Source organism: Melopsittacus undulatus, chromosome 2 (genome assembly GCF_012275295.1).
Source record: "Melopsittacus undulatus isolate bMelUnd1 chromosome 2, bMelUnd1.mat.Z, whole genome shotgun sequence".
Lineage (NCBI taxonomy): Eukaryota > Metazoa > Chordata > Aves > Psittaciformes > Psittaculidae > Melopsittacus > Melopsittacus undulatus.
The window spans coordinates 53,409,871-53,431,517 of NC_047528.1; the positions used below are offsets into that span (position 1 = coordinate 53,409,871).

The window sequence follows — 21,647 nt, forward strand, 5'->3', positions numbered from 1 at the left end:
TAGCCTATCACACCCCCTCTATAGTACCTGAGTGTTTCCAATGCATCCATGACTATGGTATTTGGGTACTATCCTGAGCAGTTATTTCAGTGTCACTATTAGGATGATGTGTGCCTATATCTGTTGTGTTACCTTGAGTTTGAAATGCAGCTGTCTTCATGCAAAGAATTTAGGAATAGAAAATGTGTGGCTGGTTTTGCCCATTATTCCGATTTACAAAGCTTTGGCTCTCTTACAAAACACATCGTTATAATACTGCTTGTGCAAATGTGTAAGCAGATAAGTGCAGAAAGAAAAGTCAAACACCATACACAGCCAAATATTGCATATTTTCATGATGTGTATAATACATTCAGCTGATTTTAGTTTCAGAAACTCAGCTAAGGAATACCCCTGTCATACGAACAATCGATGAAGAGACTGGGCTAAATTTAATTCTACTCCCACTTCACACAATTGTGAAGCCAAACACATTAAATATTAAATAATTCTGTATTAGGCAAGCATTAGTCTTTGGATTTGTTTTGAAGTTAGTATTTTACTGATATTATCCTGGTTTCTTGCATATATCAGCCATTTGGGGGGGTTGTTTGGGTTTGGGGATTTTTTTCTATTAATAAAAGCTTCTAAAATAAGGTATAAGCTTCTATAATGAGCTGCAAGATCTGCTGGTCTATGGCTTGGGCTATTTTTTTTTAACCAACCAGGTTGCATGCTTCATATATTTTGAATATAGCCGTCTATCAACAAAAAAGGACTGGCAGGTTAATACATGAACTTCTGGATCTTGTACCACTGACATATTGCTGGGCTCCATAATAAAATTGGAAAAACGGTTTTCCGTGTAGTACTGCAAACTTCTTAACCAAGTTTGCAATTTGGTATTATAAATGTGTCAGTAAGAAGAGCTTGGACAGCCTGATTACTCAAGTGTTTTTCCAAAGCAAACATATCTCACTGAGGGATCCTCTTGCTCCGCGTCCTAGCGACATGCTAAAATGTAAGTAATAACTCTTCCCTTACCACCTCCTGACAAATATTCCACACAGCGGCTTTAGTAATCCTTGTGTCCTAATGAAACACCTCTTCTGTTTTCCTTTTACTTTTATTATATTAAAGTGTTCATGTCAGTAAGACTAAGAATATAGCTGTGGTTAATATGGTTGAGACTTGCATGGGTTTGCCATGTTATTAATCAGAGTTGAAAGCCTGGAAAAAATAAATGTGAGGGATTTGTGCAGCTGTTTGTGTGGTAGATAAGTTACTGGTCTCCAGTCTCTAGGATCATAGTTTGTTTTTAATTGGGTTTAAAGTTTGATGCCCTTACTCAACAATATTTTATATTAAAATACAGTAGTAAGCTTTTATAATCTATTCCAGTTTGAGAGCTAAAATTGCCGTAATGATCTTTCTTTGAGAGAAGGCTTCATTCTGGAAGCTGAAATGCTTCAACATAGTAGCCCCCAAATGTGAGTACCAAGGTCAGGAAAAATTAGGATCTTGAATAAGCTTTGCTGAATTGGAGATGCTGTGGCAGTCTCCAAACAGAAGGAAATTAGAGAACCGACCAGCTAGCCAAAAGTATTTGGGGTTACCTTACAGAGATAGTCCTGTTTAAGGGATTGTTTTAGTTTGGCTTCTAGGTTGTTTTGGTTGTAGGGTTGGGGGATTTTTTTAGTATTTCTAATCTGACTGAAAAATAGCATATCTGGGAAATAAATCACATCCTTGTGTTTCAAACAATTAGAAGACAAATGTTGAAAAAGTACATTTTGTATTCTATATAACTGTTTATTAAGTGTTCTTTTGTCTAGAACTTTGAGATCTAAAAAAAGAAAAGTATTATTTCCATATCATTTCAATATTTTTTTCCAGTGGAATTGTATTGGTAGGGGTATGATTTTTTAATTTAAAAAATCAGCCTAAAGAAAGCAAGTATAGCTGTTGGGGAAGTCTCAATACAAGGCGAATGTTCGAGTGTGTTCAGAATTAAAAAGAAGGGTAATAAGCATTGTTCTGGCAGTGTAAAGGGCAGTTTAAAGAAAAAGTTACTAGATTATTTCAAGGAAAACATCTGACTTTTATCAGTGAAAGTACAATAGTCTTTACTATATGAGTGACTCCTCCATTTACATTACAAATACACTGGATACAGGAATATAATTTCTTCTATATGTAGTTATTTATATATGACAAGAAAGTAAGACATTGAAAATGCATTTTTGAGCCCTTCCACTTGTAAATACATCAGGCACAATATAATTATTATGACAGGATCTTACTGAATTGTTTGGTCTTTAAATTCAGACAGAAAGAAAAGCAGAAGAGTAAAGTAAGAGGTTGCTTACACATTTATCTTATGTACTAATCTATAAATGCTTTCAAAGCACCTGCACATTGAACCAGGGAATAGCTAAATGCTGGCACCAAAGTTGCCAGTCAGGTAAAGATTATTGAGAGTTAAGGTAAGTAATTCACAAACCCAAGCTGCAAATATGGGTTGGATATTTTAGATCCCACAGGGCAAAATAGAAGCAATATCTATACATGCCACATATGAATGCACAGAGTGCTTCTGAGAAGACCTTTAACATATGTTTCTTGCCTTATATTCTGTACCATTGTATATCATGTTCCCAGCAGCTGAGGGATAATATATATGAACTCCAGTGATTCGACAAACTATACAGTTTGGTTTATGGACCTTTCCAGGATTATGAAAAACCTCAGGAATGCATTTATTTACACAGCATCTACCCAACAAAGGAATGGAAATTTCCAGCAGTGGCTCCCTTACAGTGCTCTTTGTTTAGGAAAAGCTACCCCAAGACACTGTATCTTGGAAACGATGCACCCTCGTGCTTGGGCCAGATCCAGCTCCCACTGCCACCTGGGGAGGTCCCTCCCCACTGCCCTCCCTCTCCCAGCAGTGCCACAGCCCCCATGAAGGCTCTCCATGTACAACCCCCAGGCACAAGAGATCCATCCCATCCCAATCCAGCCCATGGGTGAGGGGAGGCCACGGCTGTTTTCCAAGGGCAGCAGGCTTCTCTGGACTGCCTCCTGCGATGGATGCACTGGAGCATCCTTCTGGCATCGGGCTGTGTGGGACCCCAATAACCTGCAGGGATTGTATCATGCTTTATAGGATATTATATATCAGGGCTTTACATGGACCTGTGGGTGAGGGAGCAGCCCAGTTCTCTTCTCCCATTGCCCAGGACAGACTGCAGACAGAGATTTGAGGTGCTACAAACCATCAGCCAGCAGTACAGGGTACCTCTGTGCATGCTGGGCTGCAGCCTTGTCAGCCCTCACTCTGAGGATGCAGGGCGTTTGCTGTCATTTATGTTAATTAAGCAATGTATATTCCTCATGCTGCAGAGTGGGATATTCAAAGATTTGTGATAAATTGCCACCTTTTATGAGCTTTGGCCTTAAGAAGTATAGGCTCAGGTGCATCTCTCTGCAAAGATGGAGAGGGCTAGTGAGATATAAAAAACATAACATGTGGGCCATATTATGTTATTTATCTTTTTAAAAAGTGGCCAAGTGAAATTTTAATGTGAAAGCTGATGAATAAAGGGAGATCAAAGGAGCTCATATTGGTGCTTTAAAGTTTCTCTGTAGAATTTTAGTATTTGAAAAATATTTTAGAAATGTGGTTTGTGTCACAGTTGGCTTTTCTGTTAGAAAGATCCATCTGGGGGCAAATTTCGAACCTTTACAACAGAGCAGAAGGGGCTGTAATAGCTAATTGCTTGTGCTATACTGGTTCCTATGCTGGTGCAATCAGTCCTGAGGGAGTTATGCCAGGTGGGGAGAGAAGGAGACAGATTTCACTATGCGGGGCTGCAAAAGCTCCTAAGCAGGGCAGAAACTCATACAAGACAATTTCTTGCCAACTCCCCCCATCCTCTCCCCAGCAGGCTTTTGGTGGCTCTTAATCTGTTTTCCTCCACTCATTAAAGACCTGTGTCCAAAACTCAGGGGGAGAAGGACTTGGATGACGCTTTGACGTTTCCCACTGGGAGAAGCTCCTCTGCGAGCTGGGAGCAGAAGGACGGATGCTGTGTCCCTCCACAGCCTTTCCACCTGGAAGTAGCTTCTGGAGGAGGCAGCTCCTGACCCAGGGGACATGGGCTCTACAGAGGGTATGGGTTGGCACCTCTCTGGGTTTCTCCTCAGCAAGGTACAACCCCTTCATCCTTGTCGGCTCACAGAGGTGCATGCAGGGATTGGCTAAGACAGGGTAAATGCCCTTGTTTTTGGAAGGACCATGCCATGCCAGCATGCTCCCAATGCAGGCAATGCTTTTTTGCAAGCATGGGGTGGGGAGACCCATTGCCACAGACACCTGCCCACTGTCCTGCCAAAACCTGCTCCGCAAGAAGCAACCCATCAAGGCAACTACTCACCTTCCAAATCCCCCTTTAAAAAGCATTAGCAAGTGCTCAAGAGCCTCGTTTCAATTTCCAAAGCAGGATCTAAACAGAGATGTAATGTTCTGACCAGATGGCTCTTTTTAAGGCTTACTGAGGGAATTCAGAAGCCTGTACACCCAAAATACTGTTTCAGTTAATTTACGTAGCAGCGGTCTTGCTGCCTTTTCACTCCTGTCTGTGCTGGCTGTCTTTTTCAGGGACATGGAGAAGCTCTCTGCAAAAGCTCTGTCAGCTGAAACAGAGAATCGCAGTAAAAAATGGCTGTTCAATCCTACTCAGAAAATGAATCTGAAATTAGAAAAAATACAGAATACAAAAATATTGGCAATTCCATCCTTGTTGACAGAACGAGTTTCACTGTTATTACTTTTCTTGCCTTTGTTGTATTTTACAATGTCAAATGCCTTTTGTGTATCCTGTAGTCATTTACTTCCAGATGAAATTTTCTAGTCTATATTTAACAAATTGCTTCCATGACTATAAGCCCCAAGTTAATTCTAAATGACTTAATTAAGGGCATTTGAGGATACTGAAATCTTAATATTAGTTACTTTTCATTTTTCCATATAATAACCATGATGCTCACTAGGGGGGAAAAAATGCATGGTTGGATAGGATGTTTGTCCAGGAAGCTGCTTTTGTGCTATAAAATAAAGATTTGCTTGGCAGCAGCAAGTGTGCTCTTCCGTTCCCAATACATTATAAGATAGAGGATGGAAACCAATGGGGAATATTCCTGATTTCTAGGACTTTCTCCTGTTTCTTTAATTTAGTTATTTCCTATTCTAAAAGAGCACACAGGAAGACAACCACAATGAGAAGGAAACTAAAGAAAATGTAAAGACAGCAGTAAAAAAAACCCTCATGTCTGCCTTTCATTAAGGGCTCTTATACAGGTTGTTCGCTCAGTGAGAGGTGGTAGAGACTTTGGTGTCTTGAAGGAGTTTCTGAAGCTGGCCCACGGGGCCCATCCCTGCCAGAATGGCTGTGCCCAGTGGTTCAGGCAGCTTGGGGGGCTGTAAAAAGGGAAAAGCAGGTTTTTCAGCTTACATAGCAGGGCAGGACCCTTATCCATGGGCTGGGGATGATAATGTCAGGTGGAGGAGAAATAAAAGACCTTGTAGGTCCTTGTTTTTCATCTTTCCTGCCCCACTGTGGACTTGAGGGATCATGAAGTACTCTCTACCTGTTGAGCTTTAGAAAGTGTTCTTTCTGTCAGAGTTCTTGTACTGCTGCTAGGGAGTTATTTGAGGTAAAAATTAATCTCTTTTTCATGAGGTTGTTGCTCTTTCGTTCTCGACCTTTTGTGTCCTTCCATCCCCTCCTAGAGGAAGAAGCCTCTCTCATAAAAACAGGCCTGCTTCTGGCATTGCAAACTGATTTATCATCTGCACTAACTGTTCCTACTCTGGTGGAAGTTTACAGTGATGAAAAGAAACAACAGATAGTGATACTTAGTGTTTTCTTCATATCAACAAAATGGCTTCAGAAACTTCCTGGTATTGCTAATTTGCAGAATTCCCTCCCATCAATCCCTTCTTTCAACAGATCACAGAGACCCACAAGAGCATCTTCTCATACCACAAATACATGTTTTTAAAAATCTTTTCAGGGATGATTTATTTTCCCAAAGATTTTGTGTATAACTCTCTCTCCTCCCTGTTGCTACAGAAAAGTGGTGATTGTCAAAAGGTTCAAATGAGAAGGTACAGAAATACGTAACCCAGAAAGCTCTGTTCATGTAACTTGCCCTCTATGAAGTCTTTAGTCTGTCATATGTGACTGCATTAGTTATTTAGGCATTTCCTACATACTGCAGAATGTAAAAGAAGGCCACAGTTGTGCGTCAATCTGATCTGGAGGCAGGACAGGCCTCAGCAGAGAAGATAGTGAGACATTATCTTGTCATAGCCTGAAAAATGTGCTCAGTTGACCCATATATCATCGAACATCTCCTAGCAGATCACTGACCTTTGGAAGTTCATCACTAAAAGGTGGAATCATGACCCAGCTCTTCAAGACGGCACTTTGGCTACAACTTGCAGAAGAAAAAAATTAATTAAACCTGCATCCAGCACCATCACAGCTGCCAGCTTATTTCCTACTCTTGACTTCCCCAAAAATATGGCTTCAGCCTTCTGTTTCAAGAGAAAGTAATTCCTCTGTAGTCACAATAATCACTCCTCCCCCAGGCACAGACCCAATGCCATTTGCTGTGACCATGACTCTCTCCTCTTTTGTTCATTACCTGTAAGCAAATCCAAGTGTTCTTTTTAAGCCCCAAGGCAAAGATTTCCAAATTTCCTCTGCAGGGGGTCTCTTAAGCAATGTGTGTTTTCATTAATCCAAGGGGAATTATCTTCCTGAATGCCATGCTTTTTAGGGGGCCTCTTTGCTATCCACCTGCTTCCTTCCCTCCTCAGAAGAGCAAATCTGCCCTTCTTCCAGACCACAACACTCTTATTTGCTTATAACAGTTAATATAGCGCAGGATTAGAGATAATATTCTCAGACTTAAGCAGATTTTAGTGGGTTTATTCAACACATTTTTGTGGTCTCCAAAAAGTCATAACTAGACCTTTGGGTTTTAGAAGTGGGTGAGCCACTGAATTACCATTAGAAAGAATCAGTGTTTCTCGGACAACTCTGGATCAAAGATTTTTTGCATCCTTGAACTTGAAGATGCTTGTCTATATGGGTTCTGTCTTTCCCCTTTGGAAGTTACACAAAGTTTGCATTGGCTAGCTGACATCACCCATTTTGCTCATGTCCTTTTAGTCTGGCATCTAACTGTGGATGCTGGTACAGGTCATAGGGGTTGGAGGGGAGTTTCTTACATAATTATTTGTTTAGACAATGGCTGTATTCACACACAGCCTTTGGCCTGCGTTATCAGAGCAGTGTTGGAGCTCTGTTTCATTCATAACATTTCCTAATGATGAAGGAATTGGAGGAGAGAAGGGTGGCTGGCTCACTGGTGCCTCTACGACCATTTTCCCTAGGTCCTAGATGCACATTCCCACAGAAGTAGGACAAGGAGATAACCCAACTGCCACACACTCATTGCAGGGATTTGGTTTGCAAATGAAAGTATTGCTGGCTAAACTGTTCAGAGAAGTAACTGAAGAAAACCCGATCTCCATCAGCAGGGCAGTATGTCTAACCCTGTGACAGCAGAGTGCCATCTAAGGACCTGTCCTTACTCATGAGTTTGCTTGTCTTCTGAGCAACAGTCAGCTAACTAGTGGCAGAGAGTTTTTTGGCAATTCCATAAACATTAGATAGCCCTTATCTTAGGCCTATACTCTGTTCAAAATTCAGTAACAGGTGCTTTCTTGTCCTTATTGCAATTTCAGGGCACATGACCTTGGCTTTTCCTTTTCTCTCACTGGCCCGGGTACCCCATGCCAAAGCCTTACATACTTTACCAGGATCCCCTGCACCTCCAAGCCTGCCATCTGAATTTTCTGACTAGATTTCCAAAGTAAACTGCTTTCAAAAAATTTGGGTGTCTCTACATAGTGGCCCAGGACAGCCTATCCATTAACACACACAACAAATAAAGATAGTGCTATTGGATACGTTCCTTCATCTGATGAAAGACAATTTTTGTTTTCCTTTCTATTGTAGATGAGTCATAGGCTTAATGTAATCTTTTTAAATATGTTCTTATGAAAATCCTGGCCACTGTCCTGTGGGAGTTAAAAGTTGCTGACTACCTGTATGATGAGATCTCATAGAACATCATAGGGTGTCAAATCAAAGGTTTGCTAACAAGGGCTTGCCAATGATTGAGGTAATTAATAACAACAGCATTGGTTCCCAAAACAGAGAGCAGAGTTCTCACAACCAGTGCTCATGTTTGGAATCCCACCTGCCATCAAACAGGAAGCAGGTAGGCTTTTTTTGAATTTACAGGACTTAACTGGTACTTCAAAAAGCATATACTTGCTACAGCTTAGGAAAGCAAATCCTCACATTTAGCACCAATGCAGGTGATTAATAGATTTCAGGGGTCTAAGAACTGAGGGTCTTCAGTAACCCTCTTAGAGAGTTCATTGCAGTCATTAGTATGGATATAGATAGAGGCACAGATAACCACAGATGGAGCAAATGCTGAGGAAAAAGCCACAAGCATTCCCAGATGCAAGAATACATCTAATTCTTCCATCTTGTCAGCCCAAGGGGACTAGCTCATCTGATCACTGTCCCACATGTCCCAGAACAATTATTATTTTACTTTAATTAACTCATGTGCTTTAATCCACAGCTCAGGGAGAACTGTGTCACATAACTATGAGGTGCCTAAACATTCTGTATCATGATAGATTGTTTCTCTTGTTAACCCAGTGGTACATAAGGAGACAAAAGCTGATGGGAGTAAAACCCCACATAACATTGTATATTATATAAAAGGGTTTCAGGACAGATGAAGAAGTGTGAAACTTTACTTTTCCCTGGTCTTCTGTAAAAACATAAAGGGTACCTCACCTGTGATCCTGTCCATCCCCTGTTGTAGTTAAAAGAAATACAGTTTTACCACACATGAGAAACCCTAGCAAGAGAATTGCCTGTATCATTTCTTCCCCTTTCCTGGTTCCACCAGAACATATTGATCCCCAGATGACACAGAAATCATGGACACTGAATCCCATCCATTTAACTTCTAGAAAGGTAAAATAATGTTTGCCAGGAAAAAAAAGAAATATATATATATATACAGACAAATATATATGTATATGTATACATACACTCTGTTTATGAGACGATCAAACAGATTTACCAAGTTCTTAACTACTCCCAAAAGTTTCACAAATCAAATGTTCCTGGATGCTGCCACTCATAGACACACACAAAAAGAGGAGGTCTTCATGTTCCTGGGAACACTGCATTAACGTGTTCATGTTTCGGCCACGACAAATAACAGACCAACATTTAGACTCTTTCTGCAACTTGATACATGTCATTTCTTATAGGTAAAGGAAATCTTTAAGGATACTATATAGAGATGACAAGAGCCATGTTCAAGATCTATGGCAGCATATGGCCAGAGTTGTGTTCTAAGTTGTCAAAAAAGAGCCCTCAATTACATGCTGAACTTGGCTAAATCTGCGTTGGTTTTGGTACTGTCTGCATTTAGCCAAAAGGAGGTTCATAAGCTCTGCCAAACTGATGTGTTACAAAGTTTAGTTTTGTACCTCTTTGGTCTCTCCACAGCTACCTGGAAATTCACTACATTGGTTATTCTTACTGCGCAACTCCGTTTGCCCTCTTTTTCACAAGCTTATGTCTTCAGCTCCTGGCCTGTGAAAACTGCTGTTTTCTATCAACTGCCTTACAGTATCTCCTGTCTGTAGGCTAGATCTGTCTATCACTCAGGGCTGACCATGCTCAATTTTCTTTTTTCCATTGCTGTAATTTTTTACCATTCCCTTATGAAAAAATAAAAAAATAAAAATAAAAAAGAACCCAAAACCCCACAAAAAAAACCTAACAGTTTACTGTAATTTTAATTCCCTTCCAGCTGTTTCCTGTATTTGCCAAAAGCCTTCTCTGTTCCATTCTCAAACCACTTTAGGATATATTGAAATTCAAAGTAGAGCTGTTAAGACTTTACCCAGCATGGCCTGCATCTTGCATAAATAGCTGTTACGTTTTTTAAAATGTTACTACTCTTTTAACAGAACATTAAATGTCATTGTGGATTTGTCACGTTCACGTACTACATGGTTCCTGGGGGATGCATCAGATTGCACAGTACTGGTCCTGCGCCATTCAGCCTAGAGAAGGTGGTCTGATACAAGAAATGGAGATGGGGAAATAATTACTTGGTGAGCTTTGTGGGCAGCTGCAATAACCAGGCAGAGAGAAGAGAAGCTGGATGGGTCTGTGTTCCTCTTGTTGCTCTGCTCTCACAGAATAAATCACCTTTGAGTCTTTCCTCACTTGTCAATCAACTGGGAAGGACTCTTAGCTAGTCTGCATGATGACCCAAAGGGGAAATGCTGCCTGTTCCCTTTCTTCCTTGATTGCTCCCTGGAAGCAGCATACAGCAATCAGGCTGAGGGAAGCCAAAGGTTGTGCAAATACAAACCCCTCTGTTCTGTAAATACCACAGTTGTCCTCCATTCCCTCACTTCTCAACCCAGCTGAGTTATTGCACCCATGCATCATCTCCCAAAGGCTGCACCCATCAGCTGCGGTTCTACCTCCTGGCCACTGCTTCCCCCAGCAACTCCATCAGCCTTTACCTGGAAGGTCTGTCTCTTCCCAAGGCAGGTCTGACTCATTTGACTCACCTGGAGCTGGGGTCTTTTTACAGGTTTCTGAAAAGGCTCCCTCTGAATGATTTATATGGTTACATGGTGAGTGAGAACCACAGCCACCAAAAACAATGGATGCAAACACTGGCCTCACACCACACACCTGCTGTCACTCCCATTCACACTGCAATCATCCTTAGGAACAGAGCCCTGGTCCCAGAGCTGAACTACTGGAAGTCTAAGTACAGGCTGGAAGCATGAGATTATTAAGAAAATTAGCCAAAAAGAAAATTTAGGTCTATGACTAAATTAATCCCCAGATTAATGCTATCAAAGCAAATGGTGTTTATAGAAAGCCCTGTTTTCTTTATATTCATGTGAGAAAAAATCAAAAGAATGTTAAAGGCAAATTTCATCTAGCAGAATTCAAAAAAAGAACATGGGGACAAAGCTATAATTACTGGTATTTCCTATCTGTTGGAACCTGTGGGTGGAAAGAGAGGCAGTGAATAAAGTATATTCAATGGCATTAAAATCCATTTCTTTTTCTGGACTTTAGCTCAACGCTGCAAATTAGCAGGGAGAAAATAAGCCTCAGAGTGAACAGGCAGAGAAGCCAACTTCTTCGTGTTACTCTTTGGTGTTAGGAAACAAAAAAGCATTTTTTTCCTTCAAGAATTCATATTCCTAGCAACCCAAACTACAGCTGCATGCTGACAAGAAGAGAACATATGACAGATTTCAAGTGGCTCAGTGCTCGTGTGTCCACACACACGCTAACACATAGTACTATTATCCTGGTTTCCTTTCTGAACATGTTATTTTAATGAAGAGAGGACAGGCATGCTGCTTAATTAACTCCTGCTTTCTAAAAAGACATTCTGACCCAGATTCATCATGCTCCAATTTAGGCACCTGCAGAGGTACCTGACTTTAGAGCATCCCGTATACAGTCAGTAGGAGGGATAAGACCCTCCCGATCATGATTCAGACCACCAGCAATGAGAATTGCCATTGCTCAGCACCCAGCTCTTTCTGCAAACTATTGCAGGTACTTAGGATAGCTGTGTTCCTAGCTCAGCCATTTCACAGACCTAGGAAGGATAATTCCAGACCCTAACATATCTCTGCTGTCACTGTCATCCCACATGCAAATTTCTCTTTTAAGCAATAGCTGTTATTTGACTGAATGCCTATAGAAAAATAGGCACAATTAAAACATGCTTTTCTTACAATGAAAAAAATGTATCTTGCTTTTTGAGACCACTGCATAGACCTGAATTAGTCTGAAGAAGTCCCATGTCGTAAAATGTTTACTTATTTCCGAATTTATTTTCACAATAGCTAATGAATTGCATCGTTTGTGGCTGCATTTTCTTTAAAGGTTTAAAAGTATAAGTGAAAATGGATGAGATATAGCTAAGACAAAAACTGGTGTATTATTATGAATAGCAATAGTAATATAATTAATATATAAGTATTAATATATAAGTAATTAATATATAAGTATTTAATTAATATATAAGTAATATATTAATGTTGTTGGGTAATAATGTGGGGTTGATTGGTTGCTCTGTAAAAAAGAAATTTGAGTTGAAGCATCTACCCTTGAGTATCTGCCCGTCCGTTATTCCCAAGCTCACCTAAAACAGTGTGAGCTATAGTAGGAAATACTACTTTGGATAAAATAATAGTTTTAACTATAAGGTTTTTAATGGCTTTAATACAGCATGTTCTTACATGCAACAATATTAATTTGTGCTAGATTACTGTTTAAGGTGGATTTTTGTCTTAACCATTCCAGAATGTGATTTAGTATTTAATTAATACTGCTTCAGTCAAGCAAGATATGTCACTGGAGCAACACATTTCCTAAACAGTTTTGTACATTTGGGTTATATTTTCACTTTACTCACTGGAATCCTCTAATGATTATTGAGCCTTAAATGAAAAACAGTAAACAAGAAATGTCTTGTTCTCCTCTGCATTTCTCTCACTATGCATGCACAGTCACACATGTCACTATCGCTCTTACCCTGTTCTTGGTTGGCCTTGCTCACTGTCAAATCTAAGGCCAGCCTGTGATCCTGTATCACTTGCAGCAGGACACTGAAAGGGTGCACATAGCTTCTCAGAGACACCCTCCGCAATGCTGGGGCCAGGCTTTCAATTCTGAATTCTTCAGAGAAGGGTTTGCATATTTGTATGTGGGGATTTTGTCCAGTACTGTCAGAATTACAAATACAATGTTGCGGGGTTTTTTGCCCACTGAACTTTGGCATGTCTTGATGCACAGTTTTAATCTTCAGAATCCTACCTCAGCAACATATGTGTGGATTAAAGCATCCAAAGGAACAAGTCAGGTTCGACCCTTTCCAGAACATGTGTCTTCTGTTGAATATCTAGCTGTGATTCATAGTTAATTATTTTAAGCTTGTCACCATGGTACTAACACAAAACCCCAGAAATACCAAGTGATTTCTGAAACCTGCCCTGACTCTCACATAGCCACCACAAAGCCACACGGCTAGTTTTGCATCCGCTTGAGGAGATATGCAGTGCTCAGGTGTGCTTTGCCTTGGCTCCAGAGCAGATTTGGGCAATATTATCACATCAGCCACTTAGGTTTTTCCACCTTTCATCCCAGCCGCTGTCTCTAAGCACAGGCCCAGCTTGTCTTTAGCACTGGAGACCTGATGGAGACTCAGCCCATCCCCAAGTCACGAAATCTTCCTTCCACCTCTCAGAAGCACAGCCCTAGCACTGGAGGGTGATCATGCTAGGTGTGGGGAGCAGAGCTAAGCCCCAGGCACAAGGTCTGCCAGACACAGCTGGCATACACGGCCTCGCTGCCTCTTGATATCTGCCAGCTAGAGAGGCCAAAACAAGCAGGCTGCACACTGGGCTTCTCTTTTCTCCCTCTTTTCCTCCTCTGTGGAGCACTCGGTGCTCACCACATTTCTTTAAATGCATTTGGCCCGTCTCAGTTAGTTTGTCGTGTAAAACTTGTTCAAGATTCCTGTGGGAGCTGATGTGTCTTGGCGAACGAATGTGTTTTTATAGAAGACGAGCCACCTACAGTTTCTAGAGATCCTCTCAGGAAGTTTACATTCTCTCTTTTCCAGGGAGCGTTTACTTTCCACGGAAGCATGATCGACATGCCATTACTGAAGCAGGCACAGAACATTGTTACGCTTGCCACAGCCATCAAGAAAAAATGAGCTGGTAAATGAAGCTCTCACCATGGGGCCCCAGTAGCTGTTTTAAAAGATGAATATAATACTTGGGGGGGTAAAAAAAATTAAAGATGTCAAGCTTAAGCAGAAATCCATTTCCATTTTGCAGATCTGTCATAGTCTGCTTGCCAGAACTGCTAATTGCTAAAACTGTTCCCAACTCAAACCACTGCTCACTTCTGCACAGCCCATGTACTACTCATAACCTACAACGAACTTACATCACCAACCGTATGACATCATGATAATGACTACGAATATGGGACAATGACTTCACTGAAGGAGAAAGGCAAAACATAAGCTATGAGCTCTGTTAAAAAAAAGCAGATGAAAACAGGGTCAATCACTTCTATTTGTATCTACAATTCTTCCCGATCCAGCGCAGAACTCCTGGCAGAAAGGGCAAAGCCCTGCATAATTACGGACCGGATGAAATAATGGAGATGAAAATCATTACCCTGTGCAGGCTTCGCGTCCCTTCCCTTCCCTTTCTTCCCCCCCTTCTGTAAATGTTCAACAGCCATTAAAAACACTGCTCCGACAACACGGGACTCTTGACTTTCTTCCCTTTTTTAAGTGGTTGCTATTCAGAGCGTTTCCTCCTGGAAGCATCCAGCCTGGGAAGGGTTGGACAGCAATAAACTTGTAGTTTTCGGAGACACAATGCAGCAGAACTTGTGCATATGGTCTCGAGTCAGATTTACATCACATTAGGGATACGGCTACAGATCATGTGGGCCGTGTGGTTAACGGGCTTAGTAAAGCTGTTTTGAAGAGGTTAACCCAGCTTGTAGTAAGGGTAAATAAACATAACAACCAGGCATTGTCCTCTATTCAGCATGTACTCTTATATGGAGGGCTAAAGGGTATTGAAGCTGCAGAGGATCAACTTGTGGTTGCCAGAGGACTCCAATGAAGTTTGAAACACCAACAATCAGAGATTTTGTTTCTGTTCCTCATTAAATCATGAGCTTTTGTGCTCAGACCATGAACGACTGTTCTTTAAGAAATTAACAGAATGGGAAGTTTTAAACTATGCACCAACCTTTTCATGACCTACACAGCAGCAACGCTGCTGCACTTAGACAAACACCGCGGGGAAGGCTGTTCTGTTTATTTAAATTTGTAAATAGAAAACAGTTGTTTTTTAGTTTCATTTTTCACCGCCTCCATGGCCATTTTATGTAGGGAGTCACAGTGGCTCATTCCTCCCATCTGCTCGCTTAGCGTGTTTCCCCTCCATCTCCGAGCAGCACTTTTAAACATTTTTGGGTTATTTTGGGTTTAATTAAGAAGAGAGGAAAGAAGGAGAAAGGGAAGGGGGGGGGGGGGCCACCCAAACCACCGACCAGGAAGCACCAAGGAGAGGAGCCCTGGGGAAGGTGGAGGGGAAGCCCCGGGGTGAAGGGGGGAGTGCTCCCGGGGCGGCCCAGAGAGGACGGTACCGATGGAGCAGCTGCAGAGTCCCGCCCCGTCCCGTCCCCCCCCCCAGCACACCATGGACCCTCCGCGGGGACTTAGGGGTGAGCGGAGAGGACCGACACCCCCCAACACCCCGAATCTCCGCCCCCCAGTAAGGGTCCTGTCAGAGGGCGCCGCGCCGGGTGATCCCTTCCAGCGCGGGGACCTCCAGGCTAATCTGATTAATTAAAGACTACCTGGTTCTATTGCCCCTTCCCCCCGTGCACCCTCCGTTATTAATTCTTGGCTGAGTAAATTATGGGTAACGCTATTAAAACATTATCAGAACTAATGAGAAACAATTACTTTAGAAGATGAGCTGGGACAAGCCGGAGTGGGGCACATGTGTACTTATCCCCACAGATTGCGTTAATAAATCATCAGGTGCAAGGCAAGGCGGAGGCGAGGCCTGGCGCAGGGCATGGAGAAGAAGATATATGAGATTTTGGGGTTGGGTTTTTTTTTTTTTAATTTATTTTGCTGCTTTTTTTTTGCATAATTTTGTCATTAATCTCAATAGGAACCCGTGTGGCGTAGATTGGTTTATTCCCTTAATACAGCCCCGGGGGGATGGGGGAGAGAAGAAGGAGAGGATTTCAGTAAAATGAATGTCTTCATTGCCGCACTGGAGTCTGGATGCCCACGCGTGAGAAGCGCGCGGGAGCTGCGCGGCCGCGGAGGGCAGTGCGGGAGGCGGAGGAGCCCGCACCCCGCCCGGTGCCTCCGCTCCCTGCTTAAACCATCCGAGAAACAGCAGTGACACGAATGAGCTCTCCCGAGGTGCTGACGCGCAACCTCCGCAGCCTGCGGAGCTGCGAGGGGAACTTTGTGACCCGGCCGCGGGGAAATCGAATATGCAAAGAAAACGTTGGATATATTCGGATTTCTCCCTAAATTTCCCTCATATCCCCTCCCCCAGCGGAAAATCCTGCTTCCGTGTAAAGATTTCTGCTTTATAAAAATAAAAATCCAATTTATTTGTTGTTTTTCATTAACTTTAGGAAGCTTTCATTTTTCTTTTTTTTTCTTTTTTCCCCCCCGGCTTTATTCTTCACCTCTTTCTTTCTCTTTCTTTCCTTCTTTTCCTTTCCCGCCTGGTGCTGGGCAAGCAATTGATGAAACAAAACAGATTATAAGATTAGCAGCAGGATTTTGTGCATATTAATGATAGGGAAGGGCACCGAATGGGTTTGTAATTGCAGATCTTGCGCTCGGGATTGGGAACTGTAGCCCTGCCACAGCAAAGACCCCCCTGTGAGGTTTTCACCGTGGAACTTAGGGGAAAAGTGAAAAAAGTAATTACCAGAGCACAACACTGAAATGCTAAAGCACTTATTCTTTCTTTCAGCGTTCTGTTTTAAAGGCGGAAAACGGGCAAAATGGAAAAGAAATTACTTTCAAATAAGTAGGTTAGCACCTGAATGCTGGTGCGAATTTTCTCGTCTTTTTTTTTTTCCACTCTGTTTTTTTTCTGCCCTCTCTCCTTTTTTTTTTTCTTTTATTTTTTTTTCCTCTCCAAAATTCTAGCAATTATTTAGCAGAGCATTTGCTTCTGAACCTACCATCCAAGCAGCAGAAACGGGGGAAGGGAGGGCAGGGAGAGCTCGGGAACACAGGGACACTCCGCTTGTGAGGTTGGAAACAAATCCCGCCAGGAAAGCTGTTCAAAGCTGTAGTTTGAAATGTAGAGGGATTTTTTGTTGTTGTTGGGGTTTGTGGAGCCTTTTTTTCCGATTCTTTTTCTTTTGGTTTTGTTTTGAAATCGGGGCTTGAAAGGAAAAGATTGTTTTGGTTTCCTCTCCGACACAAGCATCAAACGGTATTTTAGCAAAGGGATGCATTTCACAACCACAAATCCCTCCCAGGAACGGCATGTTCCCTGCAATATCGAGAAGTAACCCGACACTGAATTTTAACTCTTATTAAGGGTCCCTCCTTGTTTCTTGGGCTGCTTCAGTCCACCCCCGAGCTGACTCTTCCTGAAATCTGGGGTTTGACGTTCAAAACGCAGTGCTCCTTTGCTGACTTTCCTAATCCTTTTCTCCCGTGATTAACAGCCAAAGGTGGCTTAGGTTTAATGGGTACCTACTCGCGCGTATTGTTTTAATTCTGCTTTCAACGGAAAATAAATGTATCTGGTGGAAATTAGGCTCTGAAAACTTTTTTTTTTTCTTTTTTTTTCTTTTACGAGCCAATAAAACGGAATATCTGCTCTTCAGGCAGTAATTTCTAATTTCAGATTTTGGGGGGGAAGAATTAAAATTTTAATTTTTTTTACCACTATTCAACCATCCCATCGCCCCAACCCTCTTCTCCGACCTTCATTTCCCTCAGGTTCAGGGACTGGCAAAGTCCCGGGACAGAGCTATTGTTTAACTGCTATTTAAAGATAAAGAAGAGAAGGGGAAGGGAATAAAAGCCCCCGAGGGCAGCACATTATTCTCTAGTTTTCCCTGTGCAACCCCGCAGAAGGGAGTCCCGGGTCGGGAGAGCTGTGGGCCTTTTCGAGGTGCTGGCAATTGACTGGTGGGAGGGGGGGCTCTCCCTCTCCTGGGATGGAAAAGCTGCCAAGGTGCCAGCAGTTCCCAGAGTGGCAGGAGGGGACTCCCCAATGCCCCAGCCACCACGGGGACTAGATGGGTGGATGGATCGGTGGATGGAGGGCACCCCTTGTCACCTCAGGGACCAGGACAACCCCTTGCCTTCTTGGGCTGCTGCCAGGAGTCCTGAGCACCATGGGGAAGGAGAAAAAGAGAAAGGAAAAGGAGGAAAGAATGCCTTAATCACAAACCTTGCTTGATCACCAGAATGGTCTCCTCCAGCTGCCCCCATGCCCACAGCACCCTTTCAGCCAGAACCTATGGAAAGGCCACCTGCGGAGGCACACAAACATCAGCCTGGCATTGGTGCTGCAAGGACCAGCAAAGAAATCAGTGCCTTCCATTTCCGTCACACTTCCTTCTCCTTCACAGTCTCAACTGGCTCTCCTTGTCCTCTCAATGCACCCCAGGCCTCTCTGACACTGGCAATGAGTTTCCCTCACTGGGAACAGGAGGGGAGGCTTTCCTTCCCCCTTTCCAGGGGTGCAGGAAATGGGATGCAAAGTGGAAATGTCCTGCATGTAGCCATACAGCAGATATCCTCACTATGTCTGGAGTTATTTCTCTACAAATTGAACCTGAAGCTCCTGAATCTTAACAACAAAGCCAATAGCACCATAAGGTGCTGCTCAGAATGTCTTCAGAAATGTAGGAGGCCTGAGTCCTAAAGATGTTATAGGTGCCCACTGCCTGCTGGCATCATTTGAACTTGATCATCCTGGGGAGAAGGAGGAGTGCTAAATGCCTCTGCTACCTTCTTGGAACGCTCTAATTTAAAGTGTGATTCCACATAGCTTGTAATTTTATTCCCATTTCTGCTACCATTGCTAATATTTTTGTGGTATCAAGCACATGCATCAATTAGGAATTTTCCAAAGTGAAGCTTGCTAAAGATTAAAACCCTGTCCCTGTGTGAGACATGCCTGCAATAGCCTTGAATTTATGGGACATGCTGCTGGAAAGACCTGGTCTAGACTTCCTGATACTTGGCTTCTTTTCTGGCTTGCTTTTACAGTAGTCAGTAGTCCCTAATATACAGCAGTGTTTATGCAGGTCTGGTACACTGTGGGATGTCACTGGAAATGTTTTATGTTAACCTGTATGTCCTGCCCTGTGTAAAAATGCAGCTCAGGCAGTCAGTAGTACATGTATAGCTGCAAATCTGACCATCACTGACAGCTCTGTCTCCAGTTTTGTCACCTAGAGGTCTGTGGTTGGATAATACAGAATTAAGTACTTGACAGTGAGGGAGAAACCAGCAGCAGAAGATGTGCAAAGGCTGTACAGTGAACAAAATCACTCCTGTCCTCTTCAATCATCAACATTAGGGCTGTCAGTGAAGGGCTTGTGTTTTACTTTAAAGTGCTGAAAGAAGGTCCCCCAGGTCTGTGGTACCCAGAGTGCAGAGCTGTGCTTTCTGCCCATGAGATGCCTGAGAAGGAGCTCACCCTGCAGAGGCTGCCCATCACTGCCACGTCTCAACCTCAGCACTTGCACGACTGCTGGGGTACTCACAGAAAACTATCTGCTCCTTTGAAAGCATTCAGGCACTTTCAGTTTTGCATCATGATGCTTTACTCACAGACTACTTAAAATACATGGTAGGTAGAGACATCTATTGCTTCCTTTAGAGTCAGTTTTGAAAAAGAAGCTCCATCTGAAAGAAAAGGCCAGTCTTGTACTAAAGGCAAAATCTCTACTGATGCAGGTCTAAGATTTTCCAAGGAGTTACAAAATCCAGAGGTGAACTGGATTAGCTGACTTCATACGGATTATTTGGTGTCTAATACTCTGTTTGATACTAAGGATATGCCAGATTTAAAGAAAAAGGCACACAGTAAGCTCTGTGATAAACTTAAATTTGTCTCTACATCGTAGTTCTATTAGGCATTTCTTTCTTTAACGATTAACTAGCATTTGTGAGAGTGAGTATGTGAGGGCAATGTGTACAGTGCACGTTTGCTATCAAAGCCAGGGGAAATAAGTGTGTCTTTGTGCCTAGGTTCTCCTGGAGCACGCATGTTCCCAACTATAGGCAGACAGAGAAAATTGGAAGGCTGTCCCACTTCACATGGAGGGGAGATGTAAAGATCTGTGCTTGGTTCCTGGCCTTGCTCCCCTGTTACTGACATCAGTTTGTGTCAAGTTTACCAAAAATCCCTGCTGCTGTAACACTCCATTTGAGAGGCGGGGGGGAAAGGATAATAAACTTTTTTTTAATTGCTTCCCTGGCTATAAATTAGTATGCATTGGGCTATTTTTTTCTTCCATGAACAAAAGCACAATTGACAGGGAGGCTTAGGGAAAGTAGGGAGGGAGCTCTGAGCCCCAAGGCTCCCCTGCGTATTGAACCTGAGCAGGGGGAGGCCTTGTCTGTGCCCAGAAGTTGAAGGGCACTGAGAACTACAACAAAACAATGGGGATTTTTATGTTTCACTGACTGTTTTTGCAGCTGCATCTTTCCCCCTCCTCTTCTGGCCCCCCACTATTTCATGTGAGAACCAAGTATGAAAATAGAAGCCATGGCTTTCCCTCCTGCCACAGCCAGTGCACAGAAAATGGGGCCAGAAATCACGAGATCTGAAATTAGTTATAAGTCACTATTACGGGCAAAAGCAGAAATTGTTTTGTGCTTCTACAACATATTTTGTTTCTGTTATCACAAACATAAAGACAGGGCTGAAGCCCACCAACTACACTGCAGGTTCAATGTGATCATCTTCGCATCCCTGAGGTTCCCGATGACATTTGGGGAGGAGCTGGCAGAACCCACTGAGTTCTGCATCTACAGCTTCCCCTCCATGCTCATCTCCCATTCAGCTTTAGAATATCTGATAACCATCTCTTCCATGGTAAAAGCTCATATAAGGTGATTTTTCTCTGGACCTGTATGTGGAAGCCCTCATGCGACTTCTCTGGTGCATCCAGTCACTAACCTGAACAAAGAGACAACTACAAGAAGTAGACAGGTATGGACCAGAAGCTGCAAAGGAAATGTTAACAGAGATGCAGCCTGAGAGGCAGGGAAATAACAGTGGAGTCTGGCTGAGAAATGGCTGAGTGATGGGGATAGAGAGGGCAGATGCATGCCCATCCTCTCATACTCTGCAGTGGAGTCACCCATTCTTCTTGGCATCCGTAGGCAAAAGGATAGACGGAAATCAGTTTAATTTGCAGCAAAGGGAAGTGTGAACATCTTCATTATTTTGTAAAACAGAAAAGATACCTAATTGCACAATGAGATAAGTCATTCAAGGAAAAAGATGAGGTTTCTTTAGAGCAGGCTAGGTAAGCATCTGCTACAGGGCCTTCATGAGGGGGGTGGACTAGGTGAACCCTGAGGTCTTTTCTAGTCATTTTTTGGTGCTACAGCATTTTTTTAATGCTATAAAATGTGCAGAGATGCAACAAATAAGGGGAGAAAGAGGAACAAGCAAATAATAGGAAACTCACTTTCCTACCCCTATACTTTGTTAAGCTGTATTTTCACCTTAGCCTCCAGCCTAAGTATCTACACCAATGAACATTTTCCCCCTTTGAAAAAAATTCATTCTCTCTTTCTCTCTTTCTTTCTTTCTTCCTCTCCCTCCCCATGCCACCCACCCCAACACCCCCCCCCCCATCAGGAAGGCTTACAACACT

At 42.7% G+C, this 21,647-nt stretch overlaps 1 protein-coding gene across 2 annotated transcripts in view; it reads left to right on the forward strand.

The window, feature by feature from the left end:
- CLYBL (citramalyl-CoA lyase) overlaps window positions 1–14,490 on the forward strand; it is a 168,699-nt gene extending 154,209 nt beyond the window's left edge. Inside the window, exons 8-9 of one of the 2 annotated variants that reach the window (XM_034074496.1) lie at window positions 13,834–13,933; window positions 14,054–14,490. In XM_034074496.1, coding sequence (XP_033930387.1) covers window positions 13,834–13,929 — 96 coding nt within the window. In that variant the 3' untranslated portion in view covers window positions 13,930–13,933; window positions 14,054–14,490. Of the gene's footprint in view, window positions 1–13,833 lie in introns of both variants that reach the window. The other variant, XM_034074495.1, reaches the window with a different exon arrangement.
- The last annotated feature ends 7,157 nt before the right edge of the window (window positions 14,491–21,647 follow it).